The sequence below is a fragment of the Bos indicus genome, chromosome 12 (genome assembly GCF_029378745.1).
Source record: "Bos indicus isolate NIAB-ARS_2022 breed Sahiwal x Tharparkar chromosome 12, NIAB-ARS_B.indTharparkar_mat_pri_1.0, whole genome shotgun sequence".
Lineage (NCBI taxonomy): Eukaryota > Metazoa > Chordata > Mammalia > Artiodactyla > Bovidae > Bos > Bos indicus.
In genome coordinates this window covers 75,749,707-75,770,939 of record NC_091771.1, presented here as the reverse complement: position 1 = coordinate 75,770,939, position 21,233 = coordinate 75,749,707, and the positions used below count along the sequence as shown (strand labels likewise).

The following is a 21,233-nucleotide window of genomic DNA, read 5'->3' as shown; positions in this document are numbered from 1 at the left end:
ATATGCATGACCGGTGTTCTGTAACATATGCCACTGTTACTTGTCTAGGCCCTGAGCTCATGATGAAAGACATCATGAGACAGCCTCTCTCTCCTCAGATTTCCTTTTCCCAGTCTACGAGGGCAGCAACAAGCTCACAGAGGTTCCCTGCACAATGCAGCATGTAAGATGCCAGAAAGCTGCCCCCATTAACACCAGGCATTCATCTTCCAAAATCATCTGAGTTCTTCTTTCTGTTACTTTTCATTAGGTCTTGCAGCTCTACAAACATAATCTGTGCTAAACCCTGTTGTTGTCCGAGGTCAAAAAATCTGTTGGAGTTTGGAGCAAAGAAAGGTGTATTGCAAGAGTCAAGCCAGGAGTTCATGCTCAAAAAAATCCAAACTCCCTGATGGATTTCAGGGGAGAGTTTTTACAGGGAAGGTGAGGGAGAAAGTGCAGTGTAGGTTTCCCTCATTATTCTCTGATTGGTTGATGATGAGGTAACAGGGTCATGTCACGGGGTTTAACATCTTCAGTCCTCAGGCTCCAGATGGTGTGGGGGCTTCCTGCTCGTGGTCATCATGCAGTTAACTTCTTCCATCTGGTGAGGGTTTTAGTATCTGTAGAACAACTCAGGAATGTGCATCAGACACTGTCATCTATATGATCTAAATCTTTCAGGGAAGGACTAAAGATTTTGTGATTGCTCTATGGCTGAGCTATGGTTTAATATTTTGTTGTTGTTGTTACTACACATTCATATTCTTTCAATCGTTAATTCTTGAGCCAGCCTCCTGTGGCTCATAGGAGGCCTGGAGATTAAAGCTTTTCTCCAAGCAAGAGGGGCTTCTCAGGTGGTTCAGTGGTAAAGAATCCACCTGCTAATGCAAAGAGAAGCAGGATGCAGGCTAGATCCATGGTTCAGGAAGATCCCCTGGAGGAGGAAATGGCAACCCACTGCAGTATTCTCGCCTAGATAATCCCATGGACAGAGGAGTCTGGTGGGCTACAGTCCAGGGGTCACAAACAGATGGACAGGACTGAGTGAGCACTGCATGCACAAACAAGAGGCAGGTAGAGGGCATGGGGTGGGGTCTAGCCCAGGAAGGTCCCTGCTCCATTACAGCTGGACACCCTCCTATAGCACCCTTATTTGGTCTTGATGAGGGCAGAGTGCCCAGAGCAAGGGCTGCTATCTCCTTGTACCAGCTTTCTCTGGGTCTTCATCACAGCTGAGGGAACGTTTCTGATGCAGCCTGCCCCTCCCTCTCCGTCTTCTGGGTGGGGGCCTGGGCTCAGAGCGCGCCCTTTGGTAGAATTTGCAGCCCGGTGCCCAAACGTAGGCGCCCCTGTCCGGTGCCTTGGGTGCCGCAGTTTCCCTAAGTGGCTCCATCAAGCGCGCCTGCAGCCTCGCCTCACACCTGCGCGGCCCCGGGCAGAGCCCGGCTGGCTGCCCCTACCGCTCCCGACTCCAGGCCCCAGGGGCAGAGGCACCGAGCGGGCGGCCCCCCCTGTGCTCCACTCCCTGAAGCAGGTGGTTCTGTCTCCCCAAGAGAGGACCGCGCTGTGTCTGAGCCTCCAGCCTCCCCGCCGGCGCCTCCAGGAGCAGCTCCATCACCAGAGCAGCGCGATCCCGGCCCGCGGCCGCCTCCACCTGCAAGATGCGGAAGCCCAACCCGCTGCAGGACGCGAACTTCTGCTCGCGCCTGTTCTTCTGGTGAGAGCCCGCCTGGGCTGTGGCACCTCTGCCGTCGTGGGGCGGGTGCTTGACGCCGCCGCTGCGCTTTTGGGGACCGAGGAGGAGGGTGGTCGGGGCGAGGGAGCGCTTTCCGCTGGCGCCCTGGGCACCTGGCTGCTTGTAGCCCGTGGCGCCGCGTGGTCCCTGGCATCTGGCGAGCCCGGGAGAGGGAACTCGTGGTGGGGCTCCGTGACTTGTAGCTCGCTGCTCCACCAGCAAACTCCTTAGGCCCTAGTAGGACGGGAATAGGGTGAAGTAGGAGGGGCGGCGAGTGAAGCAGGAGGCAGGGAAGCTGAGACCCCAGGCTGCCCAAGGGGAGTCTCCCGCCAAGCGGGAGAAGGACTGGACCACCCCCTCCACCACCCCCCACACACCCAATACCACACACCCACACTCCATCTTTAGCCGGCTTCCCCAGTACTGCTCAGGAATTCGCAGTTCTGAACTAAAGCGGCATCCCTATTTTTCCCTTAAGCAAGCAGTTTATGAACAGCTTCCTTTATCCAATTAGTGCCCTGCACTGTTGCCATCGTCCAAGAACGTCCCCATTTCCCCATATTCCTTAGGTGACAGCTGAGTTCCGCCTGCACCAGGCTCCCTCGTCACTGTGCCTATGACAATCTCTCCCTTCCTCCCTCCCTCTCTCCCTGTACATCTCTCACTGCATTTCCTGGTATCTATTTGTGACAAGTTTCATGTGTGTAAAAACACTTGTTTTTAATGCAATGAATGGGGATACTATTCTTGAACACGTTTTGCTTTTGCCTGGGACACACAGCCAGGACTGGAGTATGTATTTGAACAGCCCCTTTCTCTGTTGTGAATATCTGCACTTCCACATTTGAGGACTAAACCTTGGGGATGTGGTCCCTGAAACCTGTGGGGTCTTATGCAGATCTTTAGCCTTCAGAGAAACAGTGCATGGTCTTGATGCAGATGGTCCTGCCCAGGAGTCATTTGGTCCTGAAACCGCTGAAGGGTCCCTGAACTGTGAGCAAACACCAATGAAAAACGCTGCAGAGAGCTGAAGCTCTTACCTGAAGTCTTCATCTAATAGCTGGGGCCTTTATTTTTGGGGGCTCCAAAATCACTGAAGATGGTGATTGCAGCCATGAAATTAAAAGATGCTTACTCCTTGGAAGGAAAGTTATGACCAACCTAGATAGCATATTCAAAAGCAGAGACATTACTTTGCCAACAAAGGTCCATCTAGTCAAGGCTATGGTTTTTCCAGTGGTCATGTATGGATGTGAGGGTTGGACTGTGAAGAAAGCTGAGCACCAAAGAATTGATGCTTTTGAACTGTGGTGTTGGAGAAGACTCTTGAGAGTCCCTTGGACTGCAAGGAGATCCAACCAGTCCATCCTAAAGGAGATGAGTCCTGGGTGTTCATTGGAAGGACTGATGCTAAAGCTGAAACTCCAGTACTTTACTTTGGCCACCTCATGAGAAGAGTTGACTCATTGGAAAAGACCCTGATGCTGGGAGGGATTGGGGGCAAGAGGAGAAGGGGACAACAGAAGATGAGATGGCTGGATGGCATCACCAACTCGATGGGTATGAGTTTGAGTAAACTCTGGGAGTTGGTGATGGACAGGGAGGCCTGGTGTGCTGCGATTCATGGGGTCGCAAAGAGTTGGACACGACTGAGCAACTGAACTGAACTGAACTAACTAGGCAGGCCTGAACCTCTGGATTTTAATCCCTCTTTGGTGATTATTAGGTCTTTTGTTTCTGGAACCTAACCCATTCATCTTTTCCACAAAGTCTGATACTTCTTTTATGGGACAGCCTAAGGGATCCCCAGGGAATGGGAGCTCCTATACTTGTTCTGATGGTGGTTTATTCAGTGTGTAGTTACATCTCTTGGTCACTTGGCGGCCCTTAAGGAAAGAGGGGCTTAGAAGAAGGAATGTGGGTGTGGTTACTCTAAATAATACTGAAATAGTCAAACATCTGCTTAAGGCAGGGCAAGCAACTCTCCAGGCACCTTCTGTCTGTGGATTTTCAAAATGTGTGTGTGAAAATGGGAAGATAAAGACTTCTCATTGATCTTGGTAGACACCCATTTCCAGTTTTCCTGCTGGAAGGAGAGAAGCTATTACCTCTTATTTCACACTTGAAGTTGCTGAAGCAGAGAGGATGAGTGAGTTGTCTACCAGCACACAGCTAGAAAGTGAAAGAGTTGGACCCCGAATCAGGCAGTCTGGCTCCCTGTGTATGTAACTGCTGTATCGAGTAGGTTCTATTTGTGTACTTGTTTGTAAATGCACAGAGAAGCCGATTCCAAACACACCTTTGGTCTTATTGGCAGGAGTCTCTCAAGGGAAGTTCTTAAAGTTCTTGCTGTTGGAGATGATGCATGTGAACCATCTCTATAATCAAGCTTCAGGGCGGCTCTTCTCAGAGCTTTCAGACCTGCTCATCCTCATCACCTGGGAGTTTGTTAGACATGCAACCACCCCCCACCCCGCCCCCGCTCCACCTGCACTCTTTCTAGACCAATTGTGTAAAGTTAGAAATTCTGGGGGTGGGGGTTAAATAAGCTCCAGGTGATTCTGATGGAAGCAGAGACTGGCTTCTGCTTTCAGCCACCCCTCCCACTGGCATTACTACTTCAATGTTAACTTTTAAAAGGGGTCCAGACTTTGTGAAGTTAGTTGTTGACCACAATTTCCAGCCTGTACGTAAAGTCTGAGGTACCCTCGTGATTTCCCTGTGTTCCCCACTTGCTGCCCTGGGGAAAGCTGACATGAGCCCAAGCAGGAAGTACTGCCCAGAGACAAAGTCCACCTTGTAGAGAAAAACTGAGTTTTCGTCTTCTCATTGGGTGTTTGCTTTTCTTCTCATATTTCACCTGCTTTCTAAACTTGGAAATGATGCCAGTAACTAGCTTACTGTCTTTATACAAATGACCTCACTGGAGTTTTAGTGTTTTCACAGCACAGGTGGGACTTAGGGTCAAAGAGAAGGCATACGTTATGGCTATAGGTAATTATTGTGGATTTTAGAAATTTCTGCAATAAAATGAAAACTATAGAAGAAGAAGTGAATAAAAGTTTATTTCTATTAGCCACGTACACTCACTGATAATTTGGCTGTTTCTTAGAAGTAGAATAACTGGTGAAAGCCGAATTTTGTTCCATCAGGTTTGCCCTCTTAAAAACTGCTTGTGTATTTATTTCACTGCTGTTTGTGAGTACCTGAATTACATTTCTAATGGGACTGAGGTTAAAAATGTCAAGCAGTTACTTATTTATTGTTGTCCACGCTGGGTCATCATTGCTGCTCTCGTGCTTTTCTCTAGTTGTGTGGTGACAGGGGGCTACTCCCTAGTTGTGGTGCAGGGGCTTCTCTTCTTATGGAGCACAGGCTCCAGGGCGAGTGGGCATCAGTAGTTGTGGCTCATGGGCTTAGTTGCTCCATGCCATGTGGAATCTTCCTGGACCAGGAATCAAACCTGTATTCCCTGCATTAGTAGATGGATTCTTAACTACTGGACCATCAGGGAAATCCAATATCAGTTTTAATAAGAATTTATTTGATTTTTAGAGTTGGAACTTTATTGACTATTTGTCTTTCTTTGAATTGTCTATTTCTTTGAATTGTCTCTTCATAGACATTTTTTCCTCTGAGGCATTTTTATACTTGAATAATTTGCAATAGTGCATATAATACTTTTTCAGATTTTCCTTTGTTCTTTAAAGGTTTTAAATTAGATATGATTAATTATATTGAACTTTTCTTTTTAGCTTCTCCTATTGCTTTTGTAATATGTCTTTTTAAAAATCCTAGCATCCTCTATATCTCTGTAAGCATTCTATTTTGGCTCTCTTTTCTTATTTAATTTCTAACAATAAAGACAACTATATATATATATATATATATATATATTTTAGTATTTGGTATAAGATAGACCTCATTTTCCCAAACAGCCCATATTCCTATCATGGTTTGCTGAATGACTCTTCCTTTTTCCCATTATTGAAAATCAGTGGCACAATTTTTGAACCATGCCCAGTCTGTTGAGACTCTCCCTGGCAATGTCCCCACTGTCCTGCACTGCAGCCTTGGGGTTGTGCTCTGCATTTCTCCCACCACCACCCCCATCCCAGAAGCAGCAGGTTGGGGGTTAGTGCAGGACCTATCCCCAGAGATGAGGGTAGAGCAGGGTCTTGGACCAGATGCATTTGGCCATCAGGGAATGGTTACATCCTTACTCCACTGACACTGGCCACATCTCAGTCAGTAAACTGTCCCCTTGCAAAGGGAGTGTGGGTGTGGAAACTGCCACTAGCGTCAAGTCAGACTCTCCAGAGACTCTTGTCAGAGAAGCTGACGTGAAGGGGGATATGAACTGGCCTAGTGCTGAGATGGTTTAGGGAGGTTGGTGCTGTTAGGCTGTCAGTAACTAATGATTGTGAATACATAGAAATGTTTAATTTCAAGCTAGGATTCTTTGCACCATTTCCAGAATACCACTTGTTCCTCATTAACAGTGAGAGATCCACATGTTGTAGATGGAGGCTGGGTGAGCTCTGCCAAGTGCTTTTTCTGGTCTTGACCTGTTTCCTGTAAGCATTTAGTTTGTTGAGTTTTGGTAATTTTATACAATAACTACAGTCTCAAGCAAGGTGTAGAACATCCCAGAGGTATGGTGTGTCCTTGTGGAAAACTAATCTGCCTAAAAATTTTATCTCTTGTAGTTTTTTCTTGATTTTTTGGGATCTTGATCGTCCTACCTCATCATCCTACCTCATCATCCTGAGAGGTGTCAATTAGAGTCCATTCAGATGTGTCAAGGGAATAAGTTGCCTGAGTCTTCCAGGGGTCCCCCATACATGTTGACCCCCTTTCTCTCTGTTGACATGAAACAAGGAGGGATCAGATATTTCTCTGCAAAAGATAGGCTTATGGGTTCAGCAGAGAATTATAGTTTGAGGTTTACAACTATGGAGAGCTACATGCAAGTCTTCAAAGGGCCAGGGAAAGAGACCACTATTATAGAGGGGAAAGGAAGTTGGCAGGTCTGTTAAACAAAGATTCCATGGCATTTCACTGACTGACTGCCAGGAAAGAAGCAGAGTCTTTGTTCTTCCTGTTGGGCTCTGTCATTGTAACTGCATCTGTCAAAGTTATCAGAGATTTTCTACTGGGGCCCAGTGGGATTACTCAGGATCTCTGTCGTGGTGACAGCTGCTCTTTTTCTGGTGAGATGTTTTCCTGTTTAGAGCAACACTGTCTTCTCAGGTGATCCCCTCAGCAGCCTTGGGAGGTTGTTATCTCCACATGTTCTCCTCAGTTTCCAGAGGCCAATACTGAGATGTTATGTGGCTAGTTTGTGGTCATTCAACCAGAAAGTGACAAAGTCTAGACTCTAACACAGGAAGATTTCCAACTGAGGTACATCATGTGCAATTTTTTTCTCATTACATTTTTTTAAATTGTGGAAAAATGCACAAAACATAAAATTTACCATCTTGACCATATTTAAGCATATGGTTTAGCACTGTTAAGGACATTCATGTAATTTTGCAAACAATTTCCAGAACTCTTTTCTTCCTGCACTAGTGTAGGGGGAAGTGTCATCATCTGGGCACATCCCAGTGCTAATTCTGAGTGTTTTCTGTGGGGAATGACTGTAGGGTAAATGGCCTAACATGTTTCAAACCTGTTTAGTGGTAAAGCTCACTGACTTATATACTTTTGTTTTGGAAGGAAATTGAGACATAGTAAGACATAGTAATGGTCACTGAGATGCTGACCTGGAGTGGAGAAGTGGAGGAGGGGGCACAGTTGAGGCCCTGGGTCCTCAGGGCCACTGTTGGGATTAGGATCCAGTCTTCTGTCTCCTGGATTGAGGTTCTTTGGAGGTGCCAACCTACCAGAGTTTGTAAAAGCTGAAGCCCAGTTTCTCTTATTGCTTCTTTAATGATTCATGGACACTCATGCATTCAATAAATAAATCTTGAGCATCAATTCTGTATACATACTGTCCTTGGAATAATGGAATAAAAGAAGTTTGATCTCTGCTTTCACTGGTTATTATTGTCTTACCTTGAAATTTTCCTTACCCTGGCAAGGTCAGGAAAATGGTGTTAATCTTTGGGCTATCTCTACATTTTATTATCATTTAAATAATGCCTAATGGATTTGAACAGGGTTTGAGGGGTATCCTGTGTATAGTTAACTGTTTTTTTTTCCTGTTTATAATAAGTAATTTGCAGAGAGAATTTGAGATTATATGGATACCGTCTTCCACATCAAACTTTCACCCACTGGTTTTAACTTCCATTGATAATTTTCTGACTCCATCACTCCTTTTGTGTTTGTTTGCCTCTGTTTGCAAGAGCATTCCTTTCTTTCCTGTTAATGTAACAACATGGATTCAGAGATCCTTTCTTTATTTAATTTGTTGTTATTCATTGCCACTTATTTGTTTTGATTCTCAATGTATCCTCGATTTGTCTAGCAAAAGTCATTCAAGCTGGCTTATCTGTCCTTTCTATACAATCTCATGACTCTTTCAGGGCTTCCTTATTTTATGGTGCAAGTTGTTCCTTGGACTTTCTCTGCCTGTAGGTCTTAGGCTGTAGACAGTGAGGCTTTTGCCGGGATTGCCTGGGGCTCTGCTTACCAGGGCTTGTACTAGTTATGAGCAGCCCCCACAGAAATTCTCCTTTTGGAGCCAGTGTTGTGGCTTGACTGGCTCTTGTGGTTCTTACGATTGTGGGACATGTGTCAGCAACAACCATCAGGGGACTTTGAAATGATGAGGTGTATCACTCATTCACGTGTCGTGGAGGGTACCAGACACACCTGGGGTGACACTGGCAGGTCCTGAATAGAGAGAGGGCATGTGAGTAAGTCTGGACTTGAGATTCTGCCTTTTGGGGGTTGAGGGTGGGGTGTCTAGGATTTTGATGGTTCACTCTTTATTGCTAAGTATGCTAAGTCACTTCAGTCGTGTCAAACTCTGTGCGACCCCATAGATGGCAGCCCACCAGGCTTCCTCGTCCCTGGGATTCTCCAGGCAAGAACACTGGGGTGGCTTGCCATTTCCTTATCCAATGCATGAAAGTGAAAAGTGAAAGTGAAAAGTGAAAGTGAAGTCGCTCAGTCATGTCCGACCCTCAGCGACCCCATGGACTGCAGCCTTCCTGGCTCCTCCATCCATGGGATTTTCCAGGCAAGAGTACTGGAGTGGGGTGCCATTGCCTTCTCTGTCACTCTTTATTGGTGAATTTAAAACACAAGAGCAGGAAATAAAGTGTGAGAAGGGAGAACCAAGCAGTCAGCAAGATAGTCTGTTATCAAGTCAACCAGAGCTTTTTCCAAGCGGGAACTTCATGGGTGGGGTGGCCTGGCTCTTTATCTAGTTGTGTAGGTGGCACATGTTCATTGGAGGTGGCTGTCTTCGACAAGGATGTCTCCAAAGTTTAATGTCTGGCTTTTATATTATAATCAAAAAAGCTAATTATCAGGTGCTTACATAAACTGCCCCAACCTTGGAACCAGCTATTTCTTCAAGGAGCCTTGGCTCCTTTTAGAGAAGAAGGGTATCAGAAAGTTAAGATCTGGGTGAAGGGTCCTAAAAGGCACAGACTTCCAGTTATAAAATAAATAAGCTATGGAGATGTAATGTCTGGTGTGGTGACTATAGTTAGTAATACTCTATGCATATTTGAAAGCTGCTAAGAAATTAGACCTTAAAAATTCTCACCACAAGAAAGGAAATGTAATTGTGTATGTTAAAAAAACAGAACCCCAAGATCTAAGGACTGGAATGCTCTTTGCTACCAATATGTAATTACTCCAGGGCCTCTCATTGTATAGAATTAGGGTGTATACATATGTGTGTGTATGTGTGTGTGTGTAAACACATATGTAATTATTTTTTAAATTTATTTTATGATAATTACTTTACAATATTATAATGTTTTTTTTTGCCATACATCAACATGAATTGGCCACAGGTATACATGTGTCCCCCTGATCCACCCACCTCCCAATTTTTTTCCCCACCCTATCCCTCTGGGTTGTCCCAGAGCACTGGCTTTGGGTGCCCTGTTTCATACATCGAATTTGCACTGGCCATCTGTTTTACATACGATAGTATACATGTTTCAATGCTATTCTCTCAAGTCATCCCATCCTTGCCTTTTCCCTCTGAGTCCAAAAGTCTGTTCTTTACATCTGTGTTTCCCTTGCTGTCCAACATGTAGGATCATTGGTACCATCTTTCTAAATTCCATATATATGTGTTAATACACAGGATTTGGCTTTCTGTTTCTGACTTACTTCATTCTGTATAATAGGCTCCAGGTTCATCTACCTCATTAGAACTGACTTAAATGTGTTCCTTTTTATAGCTGAGTAATATTTCACTGTATATATGTACCATAACTTCCTTATCCATTCATCTGCTGATGGAGATCTAGGTTGCTTCCATGTCCTAGCTATTGTAAACAGTGTTGCAATGAACATTGGGGTACATGTGTCTCTTTCAATTCTGGTTTCCTTGAGGTGTATGCCCAGCAGTAGGATTTTCTGGGTCGTATGGCAGTTTGCTTGGCTTCCCTGGTGGCTCAGAGTTTAAAGTGTCTGCCTGCAATGCGGGAGACCTGGGTTTGATCCCTGGGTCAGGAAGATCCCCTGGAGAAGGAAATGGCGACCCACTCCAGTATTCTTGCCTGGAGAATCCCATGGATGGAGGAGCCTGGTGGGCTACAGTCCATGGGGTCGCAAAGAGTTGGACATGACTGAGAGACTTCACTCATTTTAACTCACTCAAAATGGCAGTTCTATTTCCAGTTTTTAAAGGAATCTCCACACTGTTCTCCAAAATTATTGGCTGTACCAGTTTGCATTCCCACCAACAGTGTAAGAAGGTTCCCTTTTCTCCACACCCTCTCCAGCATTTATTGTTTGTAGAATTTTTTGATGATGGCCATTCTGACCAGTGTGAGATGATACCTCATTGTGGTTTTGATTTGCCTTTTTCTAACAGTGAGTAATGTTGAACATATTTTCATGTGTTTATTAACCATCTGTATGTCTTCTTTCGAGAAAAGTCTGTTTAGGTCTTTTGCTCACTTTTTGATTGGGTTAGTTTTTCTGATATTGAGCTGCATGAGCTGCTTGTATATGGTGAAGATTAATTCTTTGTCAGTTGTTTTGTTTGCTGTTCTCCTATTGTGAAGGCTGTCATTTCACCTTGCTTATAGTTTACTTTGTTGTGCAAAATTTTTAAAGTTTAATTAGGTCCTTTTTGTTTATTGTTGTTACTCTGGGAGGTGGGTCATAGAGGATATTGCTGTAATTTGTCAAAGAGAGTCTGTCTATGTTTTCCTCTAAGAATTTTATACTTTCTGGTCTTGCATTTAGGTCTTTAATTCATTTTGATTTTATTTTTGTGTATGGTGTTTGATAGTGTTCTGGTTTCATTCTTTTACATGTAGTTTACCAATTTTCCTAGCACCACTTCTTGAAGAGACTGTCTTTTCTCTATTGTATAATTTTGCCTCATTTATCAAAGATAAAGTGTCCATAGATGCGTGGATTTATCTCTGGGCTTTCTATTTTGTTCCATTGATCTATATTTCTGCCTTTGTGCCAGTACCATACTGTCTTGATGACTGTAGCTTTGTAGTGTAATATGAAGTCAGGCAGGTTGTTTCCTCCAGTTGCATTCTTCTTTCTCAAGATTGATTTGGCTATTTGAGGTCTTTTGTGTTTCCATACATATTCTGAAATGATTTGTCCTAGTTCTGTGAAAAATACCATTGGTAGTTTAATAGGGATTGTGCTGAATCTGTGGATTGCTTTGGGTAGTATACTCATTTTCACTATATCGATTCTTCCTTTTCCATTTCTCTCTTTCTTCTTCTCCTTCTTCTTTTCTTTTTTTTACAAAGCTCAAGAGTTAGAACTTAATTAGATATGTGTGATTTGTATATCTGTGACTCTCTATTTCTCTTAATTTTTAACAGTTGGCTAAACCCCTTGTTTAAAATTGGTTACAAACGAAGATTAGAAGAAGATGACATGTACTCTGTACTTCCGGAAGATCACTCCCAGCACCTTGGAGAAGAACTACAAGGGTGAGCACAGGCAGCAGGGAGAAGGGGAGAAAGACTGAGAATTTCCACGTGTGGCTAAAGTTGTGTTGTGGGGAGCTTTGCTTTCCTCTGGGTTCTCCTGAGCCTCCTTCCCCTGACACATCACACTTACCCCCCTCAGGCTGACCCTGGGCTTAACACACTTTGGAAGCTGGGGAGCCTATATTCTCTGTGCATGTGTGGAAGTGGAGAGAACCTGCAGCCAAGACCCTGGAGGCTGAACTCTGTCCCTCGAGGTGGGGTCCCTGGAGGAGGGTGTCTGCTCTCCTGAGCTGCTCACGACCCTGTGAATCCAGCAAAGGCTTGGCAGGAACTTGTTTCCTGAGACTGAGACTTTTCCCTCAAGGCCTGTTTTCCCGGTCCTGCAGGGTCTGCACGCTCATCTTTCAGGCATCCAGTGAGCAATTAGCCAGCATTTATGGGGCATCCACAGAGTGCCCTGTAGTAAAGTCTTTTCCTCCAGTCTGCCACCTCCCTGTTTTGTCTGGTGGACACATTGTTCTTTACTGTACTTTGTTTCTCATCACAGGTACTGGGGTCAAGAAGTTTTGAGAGCTGAGAAAGATGCGCGGGAGCCTTCTTTAATGAAAGCAATCTTTAAGCATCACTGGAAATCCTATTTAGTTTTTGGAATTTTTATACTTCTTGAGGTAAAAGCTTTTATATACTGTGCATTGCTTTTTATTATATGAGGTCAGTACTGAGATGGATGGGACCTGTGTGGAGAGAGGCCAGTATTTTAAGATTAGAGGATAAAATGTCTAGAAATCATGATGTAGCCCAGCAGTTGTGTTTATCTTTAGAATGGACAGATGCTTAAAGGATTGGACCTCCAGGGATTAACTATTTTCCTTTTAACAGGTTAAAACATAGTGTTGTGGAAGGAGAAGACATTTTATACCACATTATGATATTATTGATGGTCAGTAAATAACATAAATGCTGAAAGTGATCCTTGACCAAAAGAATATACTACAAGCTCAAGAAATGTGGTTTGGAGGACGTAAACTTGGACCAGAGCCCAGATAACATAAGACGTTTTACAGGTGCTCAGCAAGTAATTGTTAAGTTGCCCAGTTCACATCTGATAAATGCTTTCCTAAGAAGGGATCGTCATCTCTCCCCTCCTGTGATACCGAACCCATGGCCCTGCATTTGGGCTGGAGCTCCCAGAGCTCCCAAGAGTACACCCTTCCCTGGGCTGCCTGCCTCCTTCCCTGTAGGCTGGGTCACCCAGGCCAGAGCTCCCTGTGATGAGGAGCTCCAGCTTCATCATTGAATTGCAGAGACTCCATGCACCATCCATGCTGGTTTCTGTCCCTGGATGTGGGGTGGTTTCCTGCATGAAAGGGGATCCTGGTAGCCTGGCATTAGCAGAAGGTGTAGGAGAGGATGTGGAGTAGACAACCAGAGACAGAAAGCAGTGAGGTCAGTGACCTTCATGACCCTGAAGATCCTGGGTCAAGATCCCTCAGAGAGACAGTTCCAACCTGGGGACACAGTGCCATCAGCCCATCTATTCTGGCTGAGCCTACTCAAGGTCTACTGCAGACCCACTTGGGTGGCTTGTGCTCTCAGTGGTCCCTTAGTTCTGCCATAGGGACATGGGTGGCCTGTGAGTGTGTGAAAGCAGAAGGGATGGAAGATGCAGGTGCTGTGAAAGGGGTGGAGAAGGTGGTGAGTTGTCATAAGTCCATTGTGTTGAGGATAAAGTGGGTGGGCCAGGTGGTTTAGAGTTGGGGGGTGTGGCTCTTGTTTAAAGGTTGTGTTGTACCAAAGGACACTGTGGGTAGCAGGCAGCAGAGTAGGTGAAGTCTGCCCCACACAATTGGAGAGACCAGAGAATCTGTCAGCTCACAGGTGACTTAATGGTCCTGGGAGATGGAGTCTTTGATGACAAAGGTGGGTTGACCATTGTGTCAGAGAGTGGGGACAGGTATGTGGGGTGGAGTGCCACCTTTGAGAGGGCATTGATGACTGAGATACTGCAGTGCCTTGTGAGGGCAGGGTGGAGTGTTGATTTCAAAGTTGTCCAGCCCAAGTAATACTGCCTGCTGGGGATCTAGGAGGGTGAAACCTCTTTCAGGAGGTTGGTTGTTGGTCAATCATGGCAGAGAAGTGGGAAGTTGAGGACCTGGTAAATGTGGGGGCTCATTTTCTGTAGTATTAGAAGTACTAGTAGCAGATAACAAGAAGGTGGAGGAGTAGGTGGACCTGGAGTACATCTCTCTCCATGATACATCAGGAATACACTTTCAGGAATACATCAGGAAGACACAGAAGTGCATGCAGAACACCAGCTGAGAGTGGACAGGAGTACCTGGCCAGTGGAAAAGAATATATAGAGCCACACAAAACTTGAGATCAAGCCCCGAGGCTTTGGAGTGGGTGCACTGACTCCACGACCCTAGTCTACCAGAAAACTAACCCTAGGGAGTATCAAATAGTGAGAACTCACAACAAAGGAAATCACTTGAATACAAGGCCCAGCATCACCCAACCACCAGTAGCACTGTGTGGAGGATGCCTCATTTAAACAACAAACAAAACAAACATACAAACCCAATCATCAGCAGACAGGATTACCACCTCACTCATCCTTGCCCATAAGAGGAAAAACAAACAAAAAAACTCAGCACAGATCTCCCCTATATGAAGCTCACACAAACCACTGGACCAACCTTAGGAGGGCAGAAAACAAAAAGAAGAAAGAATTCAACCTTGAAGCCTGGGAAAAGGAAACCTCAAACACAATAAATTAAAAAAAAAAATGAAAAGGCAGAGAAATGCTACACAAATGAAGGAACAAACTAGAAAAAACAGAAGTCCAAATAAATGAAGAGGAAATAGGCAAGCTACCTGAAAAAGATTTCAGAATAATGATAGTAAAGATGATAAAAAACCTTGAAAACAAAATGGAGAAACTGCAAGAATAAATTAACAAAGACCCAGAAGAATTGAAGAATAAACATTCAGAGACAAACAACACAAATACTGAAATTAAAAAATACTCTAGAAGGAATCAATATCTGAAGCAGAAGAATGAATCTGTGAGCTGGAAGATAAAATGGTGGAAATAACTTCTGAAGAGCAGAATAAAGTAAAAAGAATGAAAAGAACTGAGGATAGCCTCAGAGACCTCTGGTACAATATCAAACCCACCAACATTCGAATTATAGGGGTCCCAGAAGAAGAAGAGAAAAATAAAGGGTATGAGAATATTTTTGAAGAGACTATAGTTGAAAATTTCCCAAACATGGAAAAGGAAACAGTCAAGTCCAAGAGGCACAAAGAGTCCCATACAGGATAAATCCAAGGAGAAACATGCCAAGGCACATGTTAATCAAACTAACAAAGACTAAACACAAATAAAGACTATTAAAAGCAACAAGGGAGAAGCAGCAAGTAACGTACAAGGGAAACCCCATACACTTAACAGCTGATCTTTCAGCAGAAACCCTGCAGACCAGAAGGGAATGGCAGGATATATTTAAAGTACTGAAAGGGAAAAATCTACAGGCAAGATTACTGTATCTATCAAGAATCTCATTCAAAACTGATGGAGAAATCAAATGCTTTTCAGACAAGCAAAAGTTAAGAGAATTCAGTACCACAAAACCAGCTTTACAACAAATGTTAAAGGGACATATATAGTCAAGAAATACAAGAGAAGAAAGAAGATCTACAAACTCATTCCCAAACAGTTAAGAAAATGGCAATAAGACATACATATCAATAATTATTTTAAATGTAAATGAATTAAATGTTCCAACCAAAAGACACAGACTGGCTGAATGGATACAAAAACAAGACCCATATATATGCTGTCTACAAGAAACCCACTTCAGCCCTAAAGACACATATAGACTGAAAGTGAGAGTTCCATGCAAATGAGAAGCAAAATAAAGCTGGAGTAGCAATCCTCATATCAGACAAAATAGACCTTAAAAGGAAGATTACAAGAGATAAGGAAGGTTACTACATAATGATCAAGGGATCAATCCATGAGGAAGACATAACAATTGTGAATATCTGTGTAACCCAACATGGGAGTACCTCAATACATAAGACAAATGCTAACAGACATAACAGGAGAAATTGACAGTAACACAATCATAGTATGAGACTTTTACCCCCTACTCACATCAATGGACAGGTAATCAAAACAAAATTAAGGAAGTACAAGTCTTAAATGATAAATTAGATGAGATGGATGTCATGGATATCTTCAGGACATGCCATCTGAATGCAGAAGAATACACCTTCTTCTTAAGTGCACACAGAATATTCTCCAGGATAGACCACATCTTGTGTCACAAATCAAACAGTAAATTTAAGAAAATTGAAATCATATCAAGCATTTTCTCTGAACACAATGCTATGAGACTAGATATCAATTACAAGAAAAAAAAAAACTCTCTAAGAAACACAAGCACATGGAGATTAAACAATACGTTTCTAAATAACCAACAGGTTACTGAAGAAATCAAAAGGGAAATCAAAAATTTCTAGAAACAAATAACAATGAAAACAACAACCCAAAACCTATGGGATGCAGCAAAAGCAGTTCTAAGAGGGAAGTTTATAGCAATATAATCCCACCTCAAGAAACATTGAATAGATAACCTAACTTTACACCTAACACAACTGGACAAAGAAGAACAAGAAAATGCCCAAATTAGTAGAAGGAAAGAAATCATAAAGATCCGAGCAGAAATACATGAAAAAGAAATGAAAGAAACAATAGTAAAGATTAATAAAACTAAAAGCTGGTTGTTTGAGAAGATAAACAAAATTGACAAGCCTTTAGCTAGACTCATCAAGAAAAAAAGAATCAAATCAACAAAATTAGAAATGAAAAAGAGGTAACAGCAGAGGATGCAGAGATACAAAGGATTATAAGAGACTATTATGAATAACTATATGGCAATAAGATGGATAACTTAGAAGAAATGGACAGATCCTTAGAAAAGTTCAATCTTCCAAGACTGAACCAGGAAGAAATAGAAATTATGAACAACCCACTTATAAGTACTGAAATTACTGAAATTGAAGCTGTGATCAAAAATCTCTCAGAAAACAAAAGCCCAGGACCAGATGACTCCATGGAAGAATTCTTTTAACATTTACAGAAGAGCTAATGCCTATCCTTCTAAAATGCTTTAAAAAAATTACAGAGGAAGGAACACTTCCAAACTCATTCTATGAGGCCACCATCGCCCTGATACCAAAACCAGACAAAAACAACACAGAAAAGAAAACTACAGGCCAATATCACTGATAAACATAGATGCAAAAATCCTCAACAAAATTCCAGCAAACAGAATTCAGCAACACATTAAAAAGCTCATACACCATGATCAAGTTGAGTTTATTTCAGGAATGCAAGGATTCTTCAGTATATGCAAATCAGTCAATGTGATACACCATATAAACAAATTGAAAAATAAAAACCATATGATCATCTCAATAGATGCAGAAAAAGCCTTTGACAAAATTCAGCACCTATTTATGATTAAAACTCTTCAAAAAATGGGCATAGAAGGAATCTACCTAAACATAGTAAAGGCCATATATGATAAACCTACAGCAAACATTATTCTCAATGGTGAAAAACTGAAAGTATTCTCCCTAAGATCAGGAACAAGACAAGGGTGTCTTGTTATTATTATTATTCAACATATTATTATTGTCATGCGAATGTATGTTCCTCGGTTCTTTGTCTCATCACAACAAAGATTTGGAGCAACGGACATTAAAGCCCTCAGCGTGTCAAAGCTCTCAGGTCTTGGACAAACCGTGTTATAGCTCTTAGGCAAATCAGTGTTTCAGCTCTATTTTATTTAGAAGATAGCAGGAGAATCCATCTGCGAAGTGTGAGGGCATGCTAACCCAAAGACTCAAAGAGAAGAGAGTGGAGGAGCATGCGGGGGAGGGAGAGAGAGAGAAAGCGCTTTGGCTCCTCCTTTTATATGTTTTTTCCTCCACCTGGGCCTGCCCTATGCAAATTGGGCTTAGCCAGGAGTGCTGTTTGTTCTACCTGAAGTCTTCACTCTGGTCCTCGGACCTTCCTTTGACCTTCCTTTGTTCTATTTTAGTGGGCTTTTCCCTTCCTTTTCTTTTAGCCACCGCCATTTTGGACTCCTTTTCCCTATTCTACCTACCTAACATTATTATTCAACATAGTTCTGGAAGTCCTAGCTACAGCAATCAGAGAAGAAAAAGAAATAAAAATAATTCAGATCAGAAAAGAAAAAGTAAAGCTCTCACTGTTTGCAGATGACATGACACTGTATAGAAAACCCTAAAGATAGTATCAGAAAATTACTAGAGCTAGTCAGTGAATTTAGCAAAGTTGCAGGATACAAAATTGATACACAGAAATCACTTGCATTTCTATATAATAACAATGAAAAATCAGAGAAATTACAGAATCAATCCAATTTACCATTGCAAAAAAAAAAAAAAAAAGAAGAAATATCTAGAAATAAATTTACCTAAGGAGATGAAAGAACTGTATACAGAAAATTATAGGACACTAATGAAAGAAATCAAAGATGACTTAAACAGCTGGAGAGATATTCCATGTTTCTGGGTAGGAAGAATCAATATTGTGAAAATGACTATACTACCAAATGCAATCTACAGATTCAATGTGATCCCTATCAAATTACCAATGACATTTTTCACAGAACTAGAACAGAAATTTTCACAATTAATATGGAAACACAAAAGACCCTGAATAGCCAAAGCAGTCTTGAGAAAGAAGAAATGGAGCTGGAGGAATCCACCTTCCTCACTTAATATTATCCTGGTTTTAGAATAGAGGACACTGAGTGCCAAGTACTTCCATAGTGTGCCATGGTCTCACAAAGGACAGAGGGACATTATGTCTCAGGTGCTCTGACTTACCATCCTGACCATCTCAATGACTTATAGCTTGCCCAGTGTCAGAAATGCTCATTAAAAAAATTATTTAAAAATGCTTTTTGACTATGTGGATTATGGGATCTTAGTTCTGCAACCAGGGATTTAACTTCGGCCATGGAATAAAAGCAAAGCATCTTAACCACTGGACCATCAGGGAATTCCCAGGAAGACACATCTTGAGAGCTTTGTCTACAGGTCTCAAGACACATGCATCCTGAACTTGGCCTGAAGTTAATAAATAGGATGCTAAGAACTTCCTAGAGCAGGAAGTCAGATTGGGGATTGTAATTGAGGGTAGATTCCAGGTGACCATGCACCCTGGGTGCCAGAAGTGACTAGGATGTTGACACTAGCAGTAGCATCATGCTAAGTTCAGATGGACCCAGGAGCCCTTTAACAAACCACCTTTCCCGTCATTACCATCCCTAAGTGGCCTTTTATTTTATATGGCGGAGGATCTAAACTCAGCTCAGGATTCTCTAATTCCTCTGGTGCACAGGATGACTCATGGATTATCTGTGGTTCCCAGACAGTGCTCTGACCAACCACAACGCAGGTATTCCTGGCAGCACCAGTGGGAAGAGGCAGGGCCATGCGAGTCCAGGGTGAGGATTTTGGGGTTAGAATTTCAAGGTATGTGAACCTCTGTCCCATGAGAATTGAGTGACTGTAATGCTTGGGGAACCAAGTACCAGGCTGATATTGAACCTGGGGCATTTACAGGTCACCCCTAATTAGAACAGAACAGGCAGCGAGTTCTCAGCATGTCTGGCCCCTCCCCTTTGTACACCTCCAAGGGGAATGTGGGTGGGGAGGACAGGTTTCTGCCTGTCCAGGGCCCTCAGGGTGGGGAGGAGGAGCCTGAAGTCTCTGCCTGGACCAGAGACACAGAGAACACCTCCCTAGGTCATCGGGGCTTCTGTCTGAGAGGTGAGGTCTCCACCTGCTGGTGTGTAAGTGGGGTGACCTCAGAGAACCAGAGTGGGTTCACCTAGTCCCTTGCCCGGAGAGGGGGGGGAGTGACCAGGGTTTATGTCCTGTTGCCAGGAACATTAGAAAGGGCCTGGCCTTGTCAAGTCACTTGTTTGTCCAAGGCCACTTTTGCTGATGGTCTCTGGTCTAGGTGGAGGCTGTAGGAGGCACATGTTTGTGTAAATATTCACTTTGGAGCTCAGTTTATGGGCAGGAGGTAAACAAAATCCTGAGTCCCACAGTGGGTTTTGTGCCTTGACTCAGGTCTGGTTCCCCAAGAGCTGTACTGGGCTTTTGCCTTTACTTCCCAACCCTTTCTTCCAAGTGTCCCTTGAGTTTGCTCAACACAGGAGGCTGAAAAGTGGTGAAGTGGCAAAGTGGAGGCTTTGGTGGCAAAGTTACTGTGGGCTGAGAGCAACCACCGAAGTCCACACAGCAAGGGAGAGGAGGAGGGGGCACTGAGCCAAGCAGAAGGGGACCTGCAGAGCAGACCTGCTGTGTGCACCCTGCTGGATATTGAGAGCATAGCATTAGGCATTAGTTGTTAGTGATACCCACAGTGATGACCTTGAGTCATAAATGATGGGAATGCTTTTTAATTCATTTTTTAAAAAGCATAAAAAAGGTTTTATTCCCATTAAAAATAAAAAATGAAGTATAATTGACTTATTATATTAGTTTTAGGTATATAGCATACTGATTCAATATTTGTATACATTATAAAATGATCACTGCAAGTCTAGTTGCCCTCTGTCACCATACAAAGTTATTCCAATATTATTGACTGTATTTCCTATGTTGTACATCACATCTCACTATTTATTTTTTTAACTAAAAGATTGTACCTTCTAATCTCCATCACCTATTTCACTCATTCTCCCCACTCCTCCCTTATTCTGTTTTCTTTTAGAAGTCAGGGAAGTAGGTGCCTCTTTTTTAAAGGTTCATAATGGTTAAAAATTAAAAAAAAAAATCTGCTTAGAAGTGAAACTTTTAATTGCTATCCAGAAATGTTGGCTTTTATAAATGACTTTTCTCAAAAGTTGCTCTGCATGGTGGCCTGTGAGCAGCACTGAGTTTTCCAAACCCTTTGTGAAACCAGCCTCTGCCATTAATAGAGCACATCTCTTCCCAGGACTTCTGTATCATAAAAATGATCATAGCTTACACTTGTTTTTTAGTGTTGGTTTTAGAGTACTTAGAGCTGTTGTGGCTCTTAGTTGTCCCACAATTCCTCGAGGTAAACAAAGACCTGGAGGGCAGGTGGGCACATGATGGGCTTAGGGTCATGTGACTCGCAGGTGGCCGACCTGGTTTCTGAAGCCCAGTGTTTGGACTCCCAGGCCAGTGTTCTCTGCATTCTCTTCTCTCCTCCCACAGCCTCCATGAGACTCAGAGTCAAGAGATGTTTTTCTGACAACAGCTCTGTCACCTGCTTCCTACAGAGTTTTTTATTTTTTCCTGTAGGTGTTACAAATATTTCAAAACTA

General features: G+C 43.0%; 1 protein-coding gene across 1 annotated transcript in view; it reads left to right on the top strand.

The window, feature by feature from the left end:
• Nucleotides 1-6,240: 6,240 nt before the first annotated feature.
• The window catches only part of LOC109567086 (ATP-binding cassette sub-family C member 4-like), a 149,472-nt gene continuing 134,479 nt past the window's right edge, over nt 6,241-21,233 (top strand). Inside the window, exons 1-3 of the mRNA XM_070799972.1 lie at nt 6,241-6,251; nt 11,713-11,823; nt 12,371-12,491. Coding sequence (XP_070656073.1) covers nt 6,241-6,251; nt 11,713-11,823; nt 12,371-12,491 — 243 coding nt within the window. The remainder of the gene's footprint in view (nt 6,252-11,712; nt 11,824-12,370; nt 12,492-21,233) is intronic.